Source organism: Sycon ciliatum, chromosome 3 (assembly GCF_964019385.1).
Source record: "Sycon ciliatum chromosome 3, ocSycCili1.1, whole genome shotgun sequence".
Taxonomy (NCBI): Eukaryota; Metazoa; Porifera; class Calcarea; order Leucosolenida; family Sycettidae; genus Sycon; species Sycon ciliatum.
In genome coordinates, this window is record NC_088645.1 from 40,415,136 (window position 1) to 40,431,987 (window position 16,852).

The window sequence follows — 16,852 nt, forward strand, 5'->3', positions numbered from 1 at the left end:
GAAGTTGGATACAACTGAAACGATGATCACGAACGAGAATAGCGACTCCACCATATCCCCTCGAGGCAGTACTAGACTTGGTTTCGTCAGGAGGTCGATCACGCCGAAAGGTGGTGTATCCGGAGATGCTAAGGGCGACACTTGGAGCTAACCAGGTTTCACTGAGGCAGATAATGTCGAGTCTGTGGATCTCAGCAATAGCCGACAATTATGCGGATTTGTTGAGAACGGAACGGCAGTTGATGGAGAACAAGTTTAGCTTTTCCTGGCAATGTGGGTAGTATGGCCGAGCCAGTGGATTGAGGTGGGAAATGGCCATCATTCCCTAGTTGTTGCGGCATTGTTTGTGCCGGTGCCAAAGCTGTCACTTTTGAAGCGCCAGGGTCGGATGGTGGAGAAAAGCATGTCAGGCCAGAATGCCTTTTCCGCTACCGTCTCCTCATAAGCTGCCTCCACCGTCACGCGTGCATATGCAGTCCTGAAAACATGAACGTCTGTTTCACTTTCTCTTTTCCTTCGTCCCTTTTGATATTTGTACTTTGTACTGTTCAGTGTTCAGTGTGAGTTCCCTTCGGGAACGGACACGATAATTTACTTACTTTACTTACTGTTCAGACAACGAACTGAAATAATAAATCCAAACCAAACCAAACCAAACCAAACCAAACCAAACCAAACCAAACCAAACCAAACCAAACCAAACCAAAACGTAATCTTTAAAAAACAAGTTCAATGATTGGAGAGTGATCGAGAAAGGGCAGGTCTGCTCTTAACCGCATACTTCATTATAACTAAAAGCGGCTACAAGCCTCCTCTCTCTTTATTGTATTTTTTTAGCCGTACTGATGAGGCCTTTCTGCCTGAGACAGCTTGCTGTCTACAGCATTGGGTATTATGCTCCTCGACATTCGTCTTGTTGAGCACTCTCGGCGGGCTGCTCTACAGTCCATTCATTGGAAACTGGCACACTAACTTTTTGGTGTCTCTCTCACATAGTTGTAGATATCGTGAAAACAACAGTACATCCTACAGGGTGTGACCCGTGCAATTACTCCTTGCCACATTTGAGGCCAGAAAAGTCCAAGAACAGGGAAATAGAAATTCAGCCAGGTTTTACAAAATTAGGACAGGTATACCATGGCAAAATGTATGGAGAAGCAGATCCAAAACCCAGATTTTTGAGATTTAAAGTGGGTTTTTGATCCTCAATTCGGCCCAAATCCGACTTTCAAAAGCCAGCGGGCCAGTTTCCGATGAATGGACTGTAGCACTGCTGCATTACCGTAATACGCTTTGCCGGCTACTTTTCGTACTAGGTAGAGCACTCTGGCGCTAGAGTACTAGTAGTAACTTAGTAGTAAGGGACTATCTTAATGCCTGTGGTGCCTCCTTTGCACCATGGCTGGTAGCTCGGCTTACATAGTGCTCATACACTGTAGCGGTACTGATGAGGCATTCATGGCCGAAACAGCTTGCCGTCTACCGCACTGGGTATTGTGTTTGTTTTTTCCCCTTTTCTCTGTCTCTCTTTCTCTCTCTCGTCCACAGAAGAAACCAGGCATGGCAATGTTATGGAGATACGATATGCAAAGTACAAACATGCAGACAAGCATCAGTATCTGGTGCTTATTGAACACTGAGCCTCTTGAACATACATGTATTGCACTCCAATCATGGATACCATGCATGGTGCGAAGGCACCCCCTTCTCCCGGACCCCTTCCCCCAAAGCGTACACGCATACACACAAAATCAACAAAAGTTATCAGCTCCAAATTCACATGGCCGCTGCGGAGGCATCAAGAAAAGGGCGGGTATGGCATTGTGAAAGAATATTTCCTGAAAGAAAAAGTTCAGGGAAAAACCCTTTTCTACTTAAAGGTATAAGTAGAATTTATAATAAAAGAGAGTTTAAAAAAAGAGACATAAAAATAAATAATGAGTATGAAAGACGAAACAGTTCTGTCCGGCGCAGATTGAGTTGGGACATGAGTTTTTATGTACAGGTAAGAGTGATATTCACGGACAAAGATCTGGGTATATGTTACAGGGGATGAGGCAGAATAAACCTAGACAATTACTTGACGGCCAGACGGTGATGTGAAAACAAAGATTTTAAATTTCTGATAATCAGAAAGAAAGTGAAAAGCAGTACAGTTTGCATACTGTAGTTATCATCAGTGATTGACTGTAGTTAGTAACCTACTACACTCACACACTCATATCCAGTGTGTACAGAGCAGCAGGACAACTGCCAAAACCAGCTACACTGCGTACCAGGGTACTGCCAAAAAGTATGAGAGATGGAGTGCACCTACTCACCGCAGGGATAGCGGGTAGTGGATAGCTCTGACCAGATAGAATATCATGTACAACACACTCAGCAGCAGGAGTGCGTGGGCAAATAACCATGCTATGCTCAGACAGCGCGCATGCTGCACTAAACTTCAGCTCAACACCATCCGGTGGACTGGTGGAAACCCACCTACCATCATGGTGTTGGAAGAAACAACCTGTATCGCCACCAACTAAGTACAGTGAATCAGGGAATGTGACAAGTGATGCACTGTAGCATGGTAGTGGCAATGAAGGTAATACTAGGCTAGTATTGGATGATGAAGAAGAGCTCCACTGCTTGCTAGCTAGAGAACACTTCGAGTAGGTACTAACATGTTTGTGCTTTGTTCCACGATGCTTGCCACCATATAGAGAAATAGCATCATCACATGCATGTAGAGTACACCAGGTATGGCTACAGTGCGACGGGACGTCCGTAACTTTGGCCCATTGACGACGACGACCACCACCACCGCGGCTGCCATCACCGTTATCTGGTGTGTCGCAGTACTGCAGAATAGAGCGCACACCCCTGGTGGTGCTCTTGGGGAGTGTGGTACAGTGCATGTACAGCATACCACCATGGGATGCCAGTGATGGGACAGCCAGCTTACTGTATTCACGTGGTAGGTCAATACTGCGCCATGTCTGCAGGTCTGTTGTCTCCATGATCTTTGTGACGTCCACACCATCAGACCACACGGCAACCAGTTTGTCACTGTACGTAGCTACTAGGGCATGTTTGCCATGCTGCCGTACTTCTAACTTTTGCCACTGCATATAATTACAAAAACACGCACCGGACAATAAATGCACATACAGACATAAGCATGCAGATACGCACACACGCGCACGCACACACACACACACACACACACACACACACGTGGAAAGGCATGCACAGAAATGGGCACAAATTGACATAATGGAACATGATTGTACACAATTGCGAATGATATAAAGAACATATTCTAGCTATGTGTTTTTTTGTCTTCAGAATGATATTAAATAGTTTGACAGTTTTCTTCTTTAGATACGAATTATACCATACTGTATAACTTTATTTTAGCGTCGAATTATCATACTTTATACTTATTGCCTTCTTAACACTTCCTCAGTATACAAAAACTTCGTGACATTTTTAAAGGGGAAGTCCAAGCTGCAGGAGATAGACTAACTTGGCTTGACACTGGTGACAGATGCGTCGACTCTGCTCCAGTCTAACAGGTTCAGGGAAGATGCGAGCTGTGTTTATTATTATTAGTCTTCGGGGTGCTGAGTCGAATGGTCTTGGTTCGAGAAAGCTGAGACGCTCCCTTCCTACTTGAATCCCAATCGAACTCGCGCACTTCCACCGAAACTGGGTGACTGCGCCCTACTTATTATTATTATTTGCATTTTCGCGTCATCGTCAATTAAAATGATTGATGATTTCGCTTATGCTGAGTGGTGGTAAACAGAAATCAAATATGGAAGATGCTGACGTCAAGGCAGAAAACAACATGAAGCACGGAAAAAAGAAAACGGGAACTAGATGGGGATTTGTATGCAAAATGTCACTAAAAGCGCCATTTCGTTCTTATAAAAGCACGGATGACTGCGATTGGCCCATATGTTGTAGTCTTTTGGACGCTGAGTCGACTGGTTTTGGTCCGAAAAGGCTGCGATGCAGCGTTCCTCCTTTATTCCCAATCAAACATGGTTGAACAAGCGGTCACGTGCTCCTGCGTACACCAGTCACCTGGTCGAGGTCACCGTGCCTGCAGGGTACAACTTACTAGCCTGTTTGACCTTTTTTGGGTGCACTCCTGTCACTCGAGTTGAACTCGAGTTGAACCATGGTGTGAAAGTTGTCGCCTGCTGGCGTGGTGACCAGGTGATTTGGGCACCCAGGAGCACGTGACCGCTTGTTCAACAACGTTCGATTGGGAATAAGGGCCGAACGCTGCATCGCAGCCTTTTCGGACCAAAACCTGTCGACTCAGCGTCCAAAAGACTACAACATATGTGCCAATCGCAGTCATCCGTGCTTTTATAAGAAAGAAATGGCGCTTTTAGTGACATCTTGCATAACAAAATCCCCATCTAGTAGGGCGCAGTCACCCAGTTTCGGTGGAAGTGCGCGAGTTCGATTGGGATTCAAGTAGGAAGGGAGCGTCTCAGCCTTCTCGGACCAAGACCATTCGACTTAGCACCCCGAAGACTACAACTGGTGAAATTTTGATTTTTGCCTTAACTTCCCCTTTAAAGGCTGCGCACAGCTCTGGAGTTGTTCCGTTTGACTTGGAATAACACTCGTGCCATTGTCTAGCCTGTATATACTAAGAAAGAAAGCAACTCAGATGAATGAGATTGAGTTCCTCGCTCGTGTCATTGTCACCTGACGTCGGTGACTCCGCATCGCCAACAATTGCTGCTTCCACTAGCATTTGGTTCAACTTCTCGTCAGCTGCAGTGATGATCCGGCGCGGGACTTTGGTTACGTGCCCTTCATCTCCAGAGCTGTGTACAAATCGGTGTCGACTAAATTCAGTCTTTCCAACCTGCGACCTCCCATATGCCGTGAAACGAGTCGTACAAGCACATCCACACGCTTGGCATTTTCTCGGCAGGATACTCCTTCCATCATTCTACAAAGGCTTCAAGGAGGTCCCTGCGATTCCCCTTGGCGACAACGAGATGTCTTACTGGAGAGAGACGAAGAAAGCCAGGTCGTCGACGTTCCAATCCGGAGTCTGCGCTTGTTGCATGACGACTGAAACGTTTCATCTTACCGTGCGAGCGGAACAGCTTTTTGTTTTCACGCTGCGTATGGGGCCGTGCACCGTAAGTACGCGCCTGGCCAGCTTCAGGGCAGCAAGTGCCGCGTGACTCCGTGTTCTAGCCGCTAGCTAGCTCCACTTCGTCACTGTGTCAATTTCGACTCTACAGCAAGTAAGTGGTAGTTTTTTTCACTTGACTCGTGAGTTCCAGTCGGCAACGTCCTCACACGCATGGCTTCCGAGGAGAATCTGTTCGGGATCAACCAAACTTACCTCGACATGATTGTGGGTTGACGATGCCAGCCTTTGGTGCGGTTGGTTGAGCAGTTTCTTGCTCAAAAACACCGTTGAAAAAAGCCACGATATTTTGTATACGGAGGAAGTATTTGCCAGCACAGTGTTCAGAATAGGTATCTGATTGGGCGTGTATCTCCGTCTAAAATAAGTAAACAAGCGTTTCTAAAACTGCTGTTTCAGAAATGCTTGTTTACTTATTACAGACTGAGATACACGCCCGAACAGATAGTCAGGAAAACGGTGGGGCACAAGTTATGCGTTAGAGTCCACGAAGTAAACCAGGTTTTGACCGTCCTTGTTTCAATTTAATATTTTCCTTGGATCACCATCTGACTTCATAACGTAATCAAGTGGTGTGCTTCACTGTCCGAAGAGTGCTCAATACCCATGTAGGCATCTGACCACCACTTATTAATAATGGATAAAACAAATTGGCCGCAGAATCGAAATAAAATTAATAAATATACACAAAATACGTCAATTTCTTTATTTTGGGGGATATCTTTGGTATTGGCCCCGGGGAGAGGGAAGGGTATGTACTAACAAGACAGTTTCTATAATATCTGGTAATCAACCTTGTCTGGACTTGTTACTACTACTACTACGTGATAAAAGCATAATGGTCTTATCCAATCGTACCTCTCTGCGTTTCTTGATGTTTGCAAGCTGAGTTGGTGTTGGCATAGCAGGTAAGAGATGATATCCTCTACCAACGGCTGATTCGGTTGTGCTTGCAGCTGCTGTAGCTTTCGCCTAAAACAGCCGAGATACACAATCATAGGAATTTGTACTGGTATCTGTACATACTAGGTAGTGGTAGCAATTTTGGCAATAATTTCACTGGAAAATTGGTTTCTCCCCACACCGGAGGTTCTCACCGACCTGACTTGACCCTAAAACTGTTTCTTGACGGAGGACGAAATCTCCAAACACTGCTTGTTGAGCCAGGATTGATGCCTTCTTGCAAGTTTGGCGAGACGAAATTATGATTGATTTCTTGTGTGCTTTTGTTCAAATTTTTCAGTCTCTCAAGTGTTCAGTCAAGTCGGTGTAAAAACATGAGCTTCGGTGTGGGGAGGATTTAACTTTCCTCTAATAATTATTATCGCCAACAATGTTGCCCAACTTACCCTAGCGGTTGTAGCAGAGGCCGTGGCAGAACCTGACCGGCCGCCTGGTACAGTGGCAGGACTTGGAGCGGATACCTGCAGCTAACCAAAAAAACACACACACACACATACACAGACACATGTCCAAGCCGGTGTCCAAGCATTGGCCGTTAAATCGCCCTATTTTAAAACTGGCATTACAGTTTTTATTATAAAATAAATAAAGACAACGATGTTGCTCAACTTACCCTAGCGGTTGTAGCAGAGGCAGTGGCAGAACCTGACCGGCCGCCTGGTACAGTGGCAGGCCTTGGAGCGGATACCTGCAGCTAACAAAAACACACACACATACACAGGCACGAACACCGTCCTCACGCCGAATAGAGCCCTCTCTTGAACAGTGCCCTAGCTCAAATAGTGCCCCAGTCTCTGAGAGCCGGTGAAAAAATAGAGCCCTCCCTTGAATACTGTGATGGTCATTGAAAAAAGTACGCCCCAGGGGCACTAATCGTGCGAGTACTGTATGCAAGTGTGTGCACACACAAGCAGCCAAGCACACACATGCAAGCACACACATGCATGCACACACATGCAAGCACACACATGCATGCACACACATGCACACACTCGTATGCACGAACACAAAAGCATCAACCCCAGCAGTTGGTCGTACGTCAATTTCTGACAAGTCACGTTACAGAAAAGTTCAGTACGCTGTGGGCAAGCCCGTAATTATTATAAACTTGATTGCTGGCACAGATTGCAGTTGTCTGATATCCTTATCTTCCAAAAGAGGTCCAGCATGCCATCACGTTTCGTTTGGTGTCCACTGTACAAACATCATCATCCGCTAGGAGCCTTCACCCATCTATGGTCTACAGTGACTCCATAAAGGGCTACCATCTTACTATAGGATTTATTGCTCTGTATCTCCCCCCCCCCCCTTATCTCTTTCTGTCTGTCTGTCTGTCTGGCTGTCTCTCTCTCTCTCTCTCTCTCTCTCCCTCTCCCTCTCCCTCTCCCTCCCTCTCCCTCTCCCTCTCCCTCTCCCTCTCCCTCTCCCTCTCCCTCTCCCTCTCCTCTCTCTCTCTCTCTCTCTCTCTCTCTCTCTCTCTCTCTCTCTCCCTCTCTCCCTCTCTCCCTCTCTCCCTCTCTCCCTCTCTCCCTCTCTCCCTCTCTCCCTCTCTCCCTCTCTCCCTCTCTCCCTCTCTCCCTCTCTCCCTCTCCCTCTCTCCCTCTCCCTCTCCCTCTCCCTCTCCCTCTCCCTCTCCCTCTCCCTCTCCCTCTCCCTCTCCCTCTCTCTCTCCCTCTCTCTCTCTCTCTCTCTCTCTCTCTCTCTCTCTCTCTCTCTCTCTCTCTCTCTCTCTCTCTCTCCGTCGCTCGCTCTCTCTCTCCGTCGCTCGCTCGCTCTCTCCGTCGCTCGCTCGCTCTCTCCGTCGCTCGCTTGCTCTCTCCCGCTTTGAAATTCGCTTTCATAGAATTTGACACCATTGCCTGTTTGGCCTTGCGAAGTAAAAGAAAAGTCCACAACAACACTGCAAAATCGTACGGGTCCACATGAGTTTGAAGAATCGGAAACATCGGAAACATGGGACACAGCTGCAACCAGTTTCTAATTTCTAAACGGTTCAAAATTGTAATTCAGGATGAACAGCTAATCTGATATTGATGAACTAGCGGTCTTTTTCCTGGAATAAACACTTACCTGATGGGTTGAAGCAGACAACCTTGACAGCTGGTCAGAGACACAAGAAACTTGGTCACGCAGTGAAGAGATTTGTAGGGAAGTCTGTGTCAGTGTGGTTGTTTGTTGATGGAGCCGTTGGTTTGTATCACTGAGTTGGTCAGTCAGTGTGGTTGTCTGGTGGTCGAGCCGGTCGTTTGTACCATTCAGCCGGTCGGTCAGAGCTTGTACTTGGTGTCTAGTGGTGGTTTGTTCGTTGCGTAAAGTGGATACTTCTTGTTGAGTAGCAGTCAGTTGTTGCTGCGTGGCAGTCAGTTGTTGTTGTGTCGCTGTCTGGTTGTTGGTGATGATCGTAAGTTGTTGGTGTGTCGTTGCCTGGTTGTTTGTAATGGCCGTTGCAAGTTGTTGTTGTGTTTCCATCAGTTGTTGTGGTGTCGTGGTCTGGTTGTTGGTAATGGCCGCTGTGAGCTGTTCCTCTAGCGTATCACTCCGCGCGGACAGCGCGGTGATGGACGTAGCTTGCTCGGCTAGCTGTTCGGAGATAGAGTCCAGTCGACGTACAACAGCCGGTGGTACATTGGAAGGATGAGGCTGCAGTGAACAGACGGGGTTGAGGCAATACAGCGTCACCACACACACCATACCAGCACACCAACACCACACAGAGGAAATGCACATCAACAGATATACAGTCATGACGTAGGCATATGGAAGAAAAACAGTCATAATGAAGTATCCGTATATATCTAGCAAGAAAGCAACTGGCAATCCATGGAATATTGTTCTCGCACAATGCAGAGCTTAAAATGCACTTAGCAATTGAGTTGATATACAAGCTTAAGCTGGAAATCGAACCGGAATTGACACGGAATGACCCTAGCACAACACGTATGCACTAGTCTACGAAAGGCAATACATGAGTGTGACTCCTTTCGATACACCGCAAAATAGGTACGTACGAAATAGTCACACTGAAGAAGACATTTGGAAATGCCACTAAAAACCCTTTCAACAAACTACGTACCGACGAAAGGCTGGTGAATAGCTGCAACACTCGCTTCATCTCCTCGTGTACTTCCTCGGCGGTCGGTCGCTCGCTCGGTTCATTGGAGTGGCAGCGAACTGCTAGCGGCTTCAGTGGGTGGTCATCTGCCAGTCGCCGCAGATAAGCAGCACGCCGTCTTGTCTCCGCCACCACCTGCGTCGTTTCCCGTCCACTGGCGGTGTCGCGGACGATTACAATGGACGGGGCATTGATCAGGTCGATCCCAGGCATAACACCAGTGATAACAGCCAGTAGCGTAACTCCCAACGAGAAGATATCCAGCGGACGATCATAGTCTGGTTCCTCTACCATAGCCTCCGGTGGCATAAAAACCAGCGTTCCGGGGCAACGGGTCATGTCCATTCGAGCCGCCTGCACCTGGTGCTGCTGTTGACGAGGGGATGCCAAACGTACGAATTTCGCCACACCAAAATCGCATACCTTTGCGACTCCGTTCTTGATCATCACATTCTTCGGTGCGAGGTCCCGGTGGATTATACCACGAACGTGCAGGTATCTGATACCAGCCGACGTGTCGCAGAGGTAGCCGATCAACTTCAAGCCATCCTCCCGACCCTCACCAATACTCAACTCTTCCAACGTCGAAGTCAGCAACTCCAACGCGAGAGCAGCGTTTCGCCCAACCCTGGCAATGCCCAGCAATTGACATAGGTTGGGGTGGTGGATGCGACTGAGACGGAATACCTCTTGGCCGAATGAACGGATTTTCCTCTCCCGGTCCAGAACACCAGGCTCAATCAAAATGGGATGCAGAACCTTCAGGGCGATATCTATTCCCTGCCAGTTCAGCCGGTACACGAGTGCATCGGAGCCACGACCAAGTTCATCTTCTTGCCTCACTCGCACTTCTCCCAAGAAAACAATATCCTGATTTGTCAGGCCTAACTCTCTCATCAATGGCAAAGCTTCCAGCTCCATAACGCTAGAGCAACATGAACATTGTACTCACTGAATCAACAAGAACGAAGGACAATGAAGTCGAGACGTGTCGAAGTGGGCAATTGGTTTACAAACTCCGTAACTGATACTGATATTCTAGTTCAGTTGTTGTTGACCGACCGTAGTCCGCTAAGCACAAATCTATCAGAACGATTGTGTAGCGCTAGTAGTAGATCTACGTCATGTAGGGTAGATAGGCGTGAAGCGAAAGCCGATACTACGAGTAGTGTATGCGAAGTCTTCATGTTGTCCGTTTCAGCGGGCGTCACCATTTTTGACCTTTGTTAGCTATGATTCCCGCCATGGTTGAACCTCGTGATACATCATGCACATGTGTGTAGCTAGCTAGCCTATGCATTGACATTGACAATAATAAAATTTTTATAGCCATGGCGAAATCTCGTGATAGCCAGTGGATGTCATCATGCCTCATCAGTCATCATGGTCATGGTCATGCGAACTCGCTCTACACGCAATACCAGGGACTTGTTTTTACGACTCCCTGCTTACTTCGGTATGTATCTGATATTGACTGAGTAGATCTACGAGGTCAATAGGAAATAAAAGCCGAGTAAAAGACCGGGGCGAAGTCGAGGTCTTTTACGAGGTCTTTTATTTCCTATACTGACCAAGTACGAAGTCAATATTAGATTTATCACGACTGACCAAAGCATGTGTTCAATCGCTAAAAAGGAGTCAAATATAAGCGGTCAATATAGCCCTAAGGAGTGAAATATGCAGGAATATTTGACTACTTAGGTATGGCAAAATCTATGTGAGTCAATACTAAGGGAGTGATAACACTCAATAGTCACCTGATGCACCCGGGACGTCTGGTAGACTCTACTAACCCGTCACACGATGACCTTTATCAGCAGAGCTCTACTACTACTAGTACTTCAGTGGTCCGCACACTCTACTCTCCAGTTGGCAACTGTGAGGATATGGACACTCACAGTAACTGACCGGTGGCAGTCAGTCAAAGGCTCACAATACGCAATGGCTGTTACCAATATTCGGCAAAAATCCCCTGTTCAGGGATGTGGGTTTAGCTTGAGAGCATGGATATTTTTACGGTTTGCCAAATGATCAGTCAAACCGAGCATGATCTTCCCCGTGCATTGAGACCTCCGGCACACTCAATGATCGAGTCATAGATGCTGTAGCTCGAAATGATACAACGAGCAGTCGAGCACACAGAACAACACGAAAACACGACTCACGAGGCAACGTAAGGGTGGTGTTTTCGGCCCCGACGGTATGTACGTTTGCATGTCAGGAGATATTATTAGAGATAGAGATATAATTACAACACCACTCCAAAGCGACAATGTTCGTTCTTGGGTAGATGTTCCACATCCTCCAGACAGCTGCTTCGCTCGTTAGGAGATCCTCAGTGGAGGTAGATAACGAATGAATGGCAGGTAAAGGAATGAGTATATTAGTAGGGTAAAGAGGCGCAATTGCTGGCGCAATTGCGCACTTTCTACATAGAAAAGTGGCATAACCAAAGAAGTTGAAGGTGTCAAAAGTTCTAAAGGTGATCAAGAAACGCACAGTGCTGTTGGGACCTGCATACAGATGGCGCTAGAATAGACCAATCCCGAAAAGATTGTCTGGGTTCGTGAAAGGGGGCACGCGTGCAAGCCAGCACGTGTGAAGTGCATCGTTTTGTATTCAGTTTGTGTGTGTCAGCTCATGGCGGAGGAGAGAGAGACTTTTGCTCGCCGAGCTGAAGCTAAAGGATTTGATGGAGTCCTGCCAGCAGCTAGTCAAAGGACCTTCGGTACCTTAGGCAGACCCTGACGGAGTTTGGAGGCCAGATAGCTCTCGGTGAGGAGAGAACTATTCGCGTGGCGATCGACTCTCCGTAAAAAATGCAAGCTACATAGCGCCGACATACTGCAACAGCTACGATTTCAGCTAACTTCTCGATCTGCTGCTTCACAAAGTTCAACTATTTACAAGTCCTGACTGTTGTAGTCTGAAGCTGGAGTCTCATCGCCCACCTACAGGTAGCTTTTGGAGCTGATGGATTTCCCGACTTGGACTTCTTCCGCAAACTCTCGCAACATTACTACAGTGTATGCTGTGTTTCCGCACGCTCGTGTCGACATGTCACCCATACTGTAGATCTAGTACATGTACGGATCGCGGAGGAGCTTGACGACCTCCGCTGACTCCAGGTTTCCGAAATACTGCCGTCGTCTTCGTTGATGTCGCTGGTGACATTCTCCCCTTGCAGGACGTGCACATAGTTGTCGTCTCGGGGGTAAAGACTATGTTGTCTTTCGAAATAGTTCTTCATCACGCTCGCGCGAATGATGTTTCTCATCATGAACTCGTTCCGACGGTGTGACACGGCGATGGTCTTTGGCGGGGCACTGGCTTGGCGAAAACGCTATCTTCTTGTGCAATATAACATTGATCGGCTGCAGATGAGTACAGTCACTTCGTGGTTGGTCCTATAGGAGGGCACCTGCCAGGAAAGAGGCAGGACTCATCGAAGACGAAGCGCTCGCAACAAACAATAGCAGTCGAAATATCTCGTAAGATTTAGGGCCTATCGCTTTGAGCCACAGCGCTCACAGCCTTGCCTACTTCATCAATGTGAGCTCTACATGTTCGTTGACCTCTTCACACTACACAGAAGAGCGAAACAAGGATTATGACTTAGCATTTCAACTCCAACAGCAGACCATTACCAGTGCGAGAGAGGAAAACTACAAAGGGCTTTGCTTTCTGTCGCATCGTCTCTCTTGCATGCAACTAACGAGAAAACCGTGTACTTACCCTCGCATTCACACGCGAACTATCAAAATCGTCCTGTGCCGCATGCTGATCAGGTAGTGCCATGTATGTGTTGTACAGTGTACTCTCAGTTGACATGCCCCCTTTCGAACCCAGACAATCTTTTCGGGATTGGTCTAATACTAGACAAGCGCGTGAAGCAGACAATCTATTAGAAGTTCGCACTAACGCTGCCACACATACTTCAGTACAAGCATAATGATAGAATGATAGATTGAAGTAACGGTCCCATAGTGAAGCTTCATGGTGAGGGTCCTCCGTGCACATTTGCAATACTAGTCTCGTCTACATCTACATGCGCGCGTAAAAAGGTTTTTCTCGTCGAGGATGATGAATAAATATGGTACCAATGCGCAATCGATTAATCCAATGCTAAATATGGTACTAAATAAAGTTATATTATTATTATTATAATGCATTCCCGCGGTAGCGTCAACAGTGCAAGTGCAAGTCACCCATGCACAAACACAGTCCACACGTTCGCTTATGCTGGACATGGTAAGAGAAGCCGTTGATACGGGAGACATAAAGACAAGAAGCACAAACGTAGCTGTAAATCTGTTGTGTATAGAATGTTTAAAGTGTAATAGAATGTTTAAAGTGTATTATTAAAATACAAGAAATCACATGGAAACGAGTTATGAAGCAAAATAACAATTATTGTCAATATTATTTTTGCAATACCTAGATCAAGTCGCTGGGTCCGTTTTGGTCCAGACACAAGTTTGCCGGCACCGCGTACCGGCTAGACTCAAGTAAAGGGATAGTGAATATGATGTTGAGTTGAATCAGAATGACAAAAGGATAACGATCAGAAGGTGGGGAGCAATGCGACGATGGTATACCCCGCAGGCCTGCACACACACGGGCAGTGAGCAAAAGGCCGTACTCTGTGACAGTAACACTGAGCAGAGCTGCGCTGTACTAATTCTCTTAGTGGCACAATTGCAGTCGGAAAGGTTCCACACAGCTTCTTAGTAAAAAAAAGAAAAAGTAAACGAAAGATGCAGGTGAATACAGAAGGTAGGCTTTCAGTAGGGGCACTCACGACGACACGCCTTCGCCGCAGAAAAATCCTCTGAGTGGCACAATTGAAGTCGTAGAGCTTCCCTTAGGCCTAAAAAAAGGGGGGGGGGGATAAAAAGTGCAGGTGAATGTAGCAGGTAGTTACCAGCACTTGCAGTACTCTCAACGTCAAGCCTTCGCCGCTGACAAGTTTTCAGCATCAGGCCCGATCTCATGGAGATCAGCGGTTCAAGCAGCTCACAAAGTGAGCAGATCGGGCAAGGTTGAACGGAGCCCGGAACGTTGTTCTCCCTAATCCTTTACACAACCGGCCTGGCCTCTGCATGCCACAAACGAAACGCAAAGCAACAAAACAAGAAAGAAATTCTTTTAATGAAGAACTGAGATGCAAAATCCGACATGCGCCAAAGTTGAGAAAATCAGATTTTCAGCTCGGTGTAATCAGCTCAGTGTTATCAAAATGTCACTGAAAACCACCTGGAAAACGTTCACATTCAAACTCTGACTAGAACCATTTCAAAACTGCCACCCAAATATGGATTCACGAGGCAAACCGCACATAAAATGAATCCACTTCTGGCCATTCTCCGAAAAGTGTGAATCCACTTCTGGCCATTCTCCGAAAAGTGATGAAATAATTATATTTATCGGGTTTTGCATTCCACCTCTTGAAATACAGGAATGCATGTGTGCACGCTTGGCCAAGCAATGCATGTGGGCACGCTTGGCCAAGCAATGCATTGTTAAACATCCCCGCTGTTCACGACCGTTGCTGTGACAACTGTCATAGACTATTGACAACTAGCATGGGCGGATTAATGTCACCAAAACTATGCTATTTTGGTGGCCGGTGGTGTTCTTTGAGGAAACCTTAACATGATAATAATAATTATACCCTGCTAAGCCCCCTCCCCCATCAGCCGCACTCTGGGAGTAGAGAAGCATTTTGCAGTTATACCCAGGTCAGGGGTGCTGGCGGTGGCGTTGGCTCCGGTGGACAAGAGGGTCATCCCACAAGAGAAACGTACTGGTGAATAAGCCGCACTACATCACCCCTACTCCCCTTTGTCTTGTTGTCCAGTGTCAGTTCAGTTGTCCTCTTCCCCTGATTATTAGTACGGCTGTGTTTGCTAAATAGAGGTTGCGACTTCGGCGATGATTTTGTTTAGGAATGGTTCTCTGGATGGCAGTCGTGAGTCAGTCAAGTGTCAAGTCGTCGGCGGAATAGCGCGAGCTCCAGTGTGGGAGCAAACCCATTGCTGTGTTTGCTAGTAAAAAAATGAAGCTTAAGCTGCCCCCCCCCTCCCCCCCTCTCTTTGTCACGAATTACAGACAGCCACCCTGGCTATCACCGTTAATTTGCTCATCGGAGTATAAGCCGCACCCCCTTCTACTGGGGTGAGTTTTGAGTATTTAATGTGCGGCCTATGCTCCGGGAAATACGGTAGCTACGGTTGTTAGACCTGCGACTAAGCACTCACTGGGATCGTTCTCCGATTGGTCGGGTATGGCACCAAGCTTCTCGGGCCGCGAGTCCTGCGTGCAGGACTCTGGGAACATACATGACTCGTGTTCTGAAGTGGCTGGGGAAAGAAATCAGAGAAAGAGAATCAAACTCCTCTGATCGCGTATCACACATCACGTGGCATGAACACGCCACATGTAACAAAAAAAACAAGACGGAATGATGTGTAGATGTAGGCAGCACAGAATCCCTAATCCGTTACACAACCGGCGCATCTGAATGCCACAAACGAAACACAAAGCTACAAAACAAGTAAGAAATGAAGAACTGATATGCAAAATCCGATGTGCGCCAAAGTTGAGAAAATCAGATTTTCAGCTCAGTGTAATCAGGTCAGTGTTATCAAAATGTCACTGGACACCACCTGGAAAACGTTCGCATTCAAACTCTGACTAGAACCATTTCAAAACTGCCACCCAAATATGGATTCACGAGGCAAACCGCACATAAAATGAATCCACTTTTGGCCATTCTCTGAAATGTGATGAAATAGATTTATCGGGTTTCGCATTCCACCTCTTCAAATACAGGAATACATGTGTGCACGCTTGGCCAAGCAATGCATTGTTAAACATCCCCGCTGTTCACGACCGTTGCTGTGACAACTGTCATAGACTATTGACAACTAGTATGGGTGGATTAATGTCACCAAAACTATGCTATTCTGGTGGCCGGTGGTGTTTTTTGAGGAAACCTCAACATGATAATAATAATATACCCTGCGAAGCCCCCTCCCCAATCAGCCGCACTCTGGGAGTAGAGAAGCATTTTGCAGTTATACCCAGGTCAGGGTTGCTGGCAGTGGCGCTGGTTCCGGTGGACAAGAGTGTCACCCCACAAGAGAAACGTACTGGTGTATAAGCCGCACTACATCACCCCTACTCCCCTTTGTCTTGTTGTCCAGTGTCACTTCAGTTGCCCTTTTTCCCTGATTATTAGTACGGCTGTGTTTGCTAAATGAAGCTTAAGGCCACCCTTTGTTAATTCATTGATTAACGTCCTTTTTTTCGCGAAAAGGTTTGCGGGAGGGCGAAAAAAACCAAAAGCCCATTCCAAAAACTGGAAACCCCAATCAAATATTTTGACCAGTAAAGCATGTGATATATACAATATTTCTGGGTCTAACGGCATTTGCAGGCATCGAACAACACTCTTTGATGGTACATTGGAGCACATGCCTGATGAATCCAACAAAACAGGTACATAGCATGGAGTTAGCATGTCATGAATTCATTACATCTGGATTTTTACTAGGACACACACCGTACGATATTTAAAAGCCAACAAAAAAAGAAAA

The 16,852-nt window shown here is 46.8% G+C and overlaps 2 protein-coding genes across 9 annotated transcripts in view; both read right to left on the minus strand.

Moving 5' to 3' along the window:
• Window positions 1-1,759: 1,759 nt before the first annotated feature.
• Window positions 1,760-10,328, minus strand: LOC135812204 (probable serine/threonine-protein kinase DDB_G0278901). Of its 4 annotated transcripts, none has more exons than XM_065325531.1 (6): window positions 9,213-10,328; window positions 8,210-8,779; window positions 6,753-6,827; window positions 6,526-6,606; window positions 6,035-6,148; window positions 1,760-3,110 (listed from the first exon to the last, which is right to left on the minus strand). In XM_065325531.1, exons 1-6 carry the CDS (start codon window positions 10,170-10,172, stop codon window positions 2,211-2,213), a joined length of 2,700 nt encoding a protein of 899 aa, XP_065181603.1. In that variant the 5' UTR covers window positions 10,173-10,328; the 3' UTR covers window positions 1,760-2,210. The 4 variants fall into 4 exon arrangements, with proteins under 4 accessions (XP_065181603.1, XP_065181602.1, XP_065181604.1 ...); XM_065325530.1 differs by having other exon boundaries at window positions 6,753-6,833; XM_065325532.1 differs by lacking the exon at window positions 6,753-6,827.
• Window positions 10,329-13,488: 3,160 nt separating this feature from the next.
• Window positions 13,489-16,852, minus strand: part of LOC135812205 (uncharacterized) — a 28,560-nt gene continuing 25,196 nt past the window's right edge. For 4 of the 5 annotated variants that reach the window (XM_065325538.1, XM_065325537.1, XM_065325534.1 and 1 more), the window contains exons 8-9: window positions 15,512-15,613; window positions 13,489-14,349 (exon numbers count right to left, since the gene is read on the minus strand). In XM_065325538.1, coding sequence (XP_065181610.1) covers window positions 14,330-14,349; window positions 15,512-15,613 — 122 coding nt within the window. In that variant the 3' untranslated portion in view covers window positions 13,489-14,329. The remainder of the gene's footprint in view (window positions 14,350-15,511; window positions 15,614-16,852) is intronic. The other variant, XM_065325539.1, reaches the window with a different exon arrangement.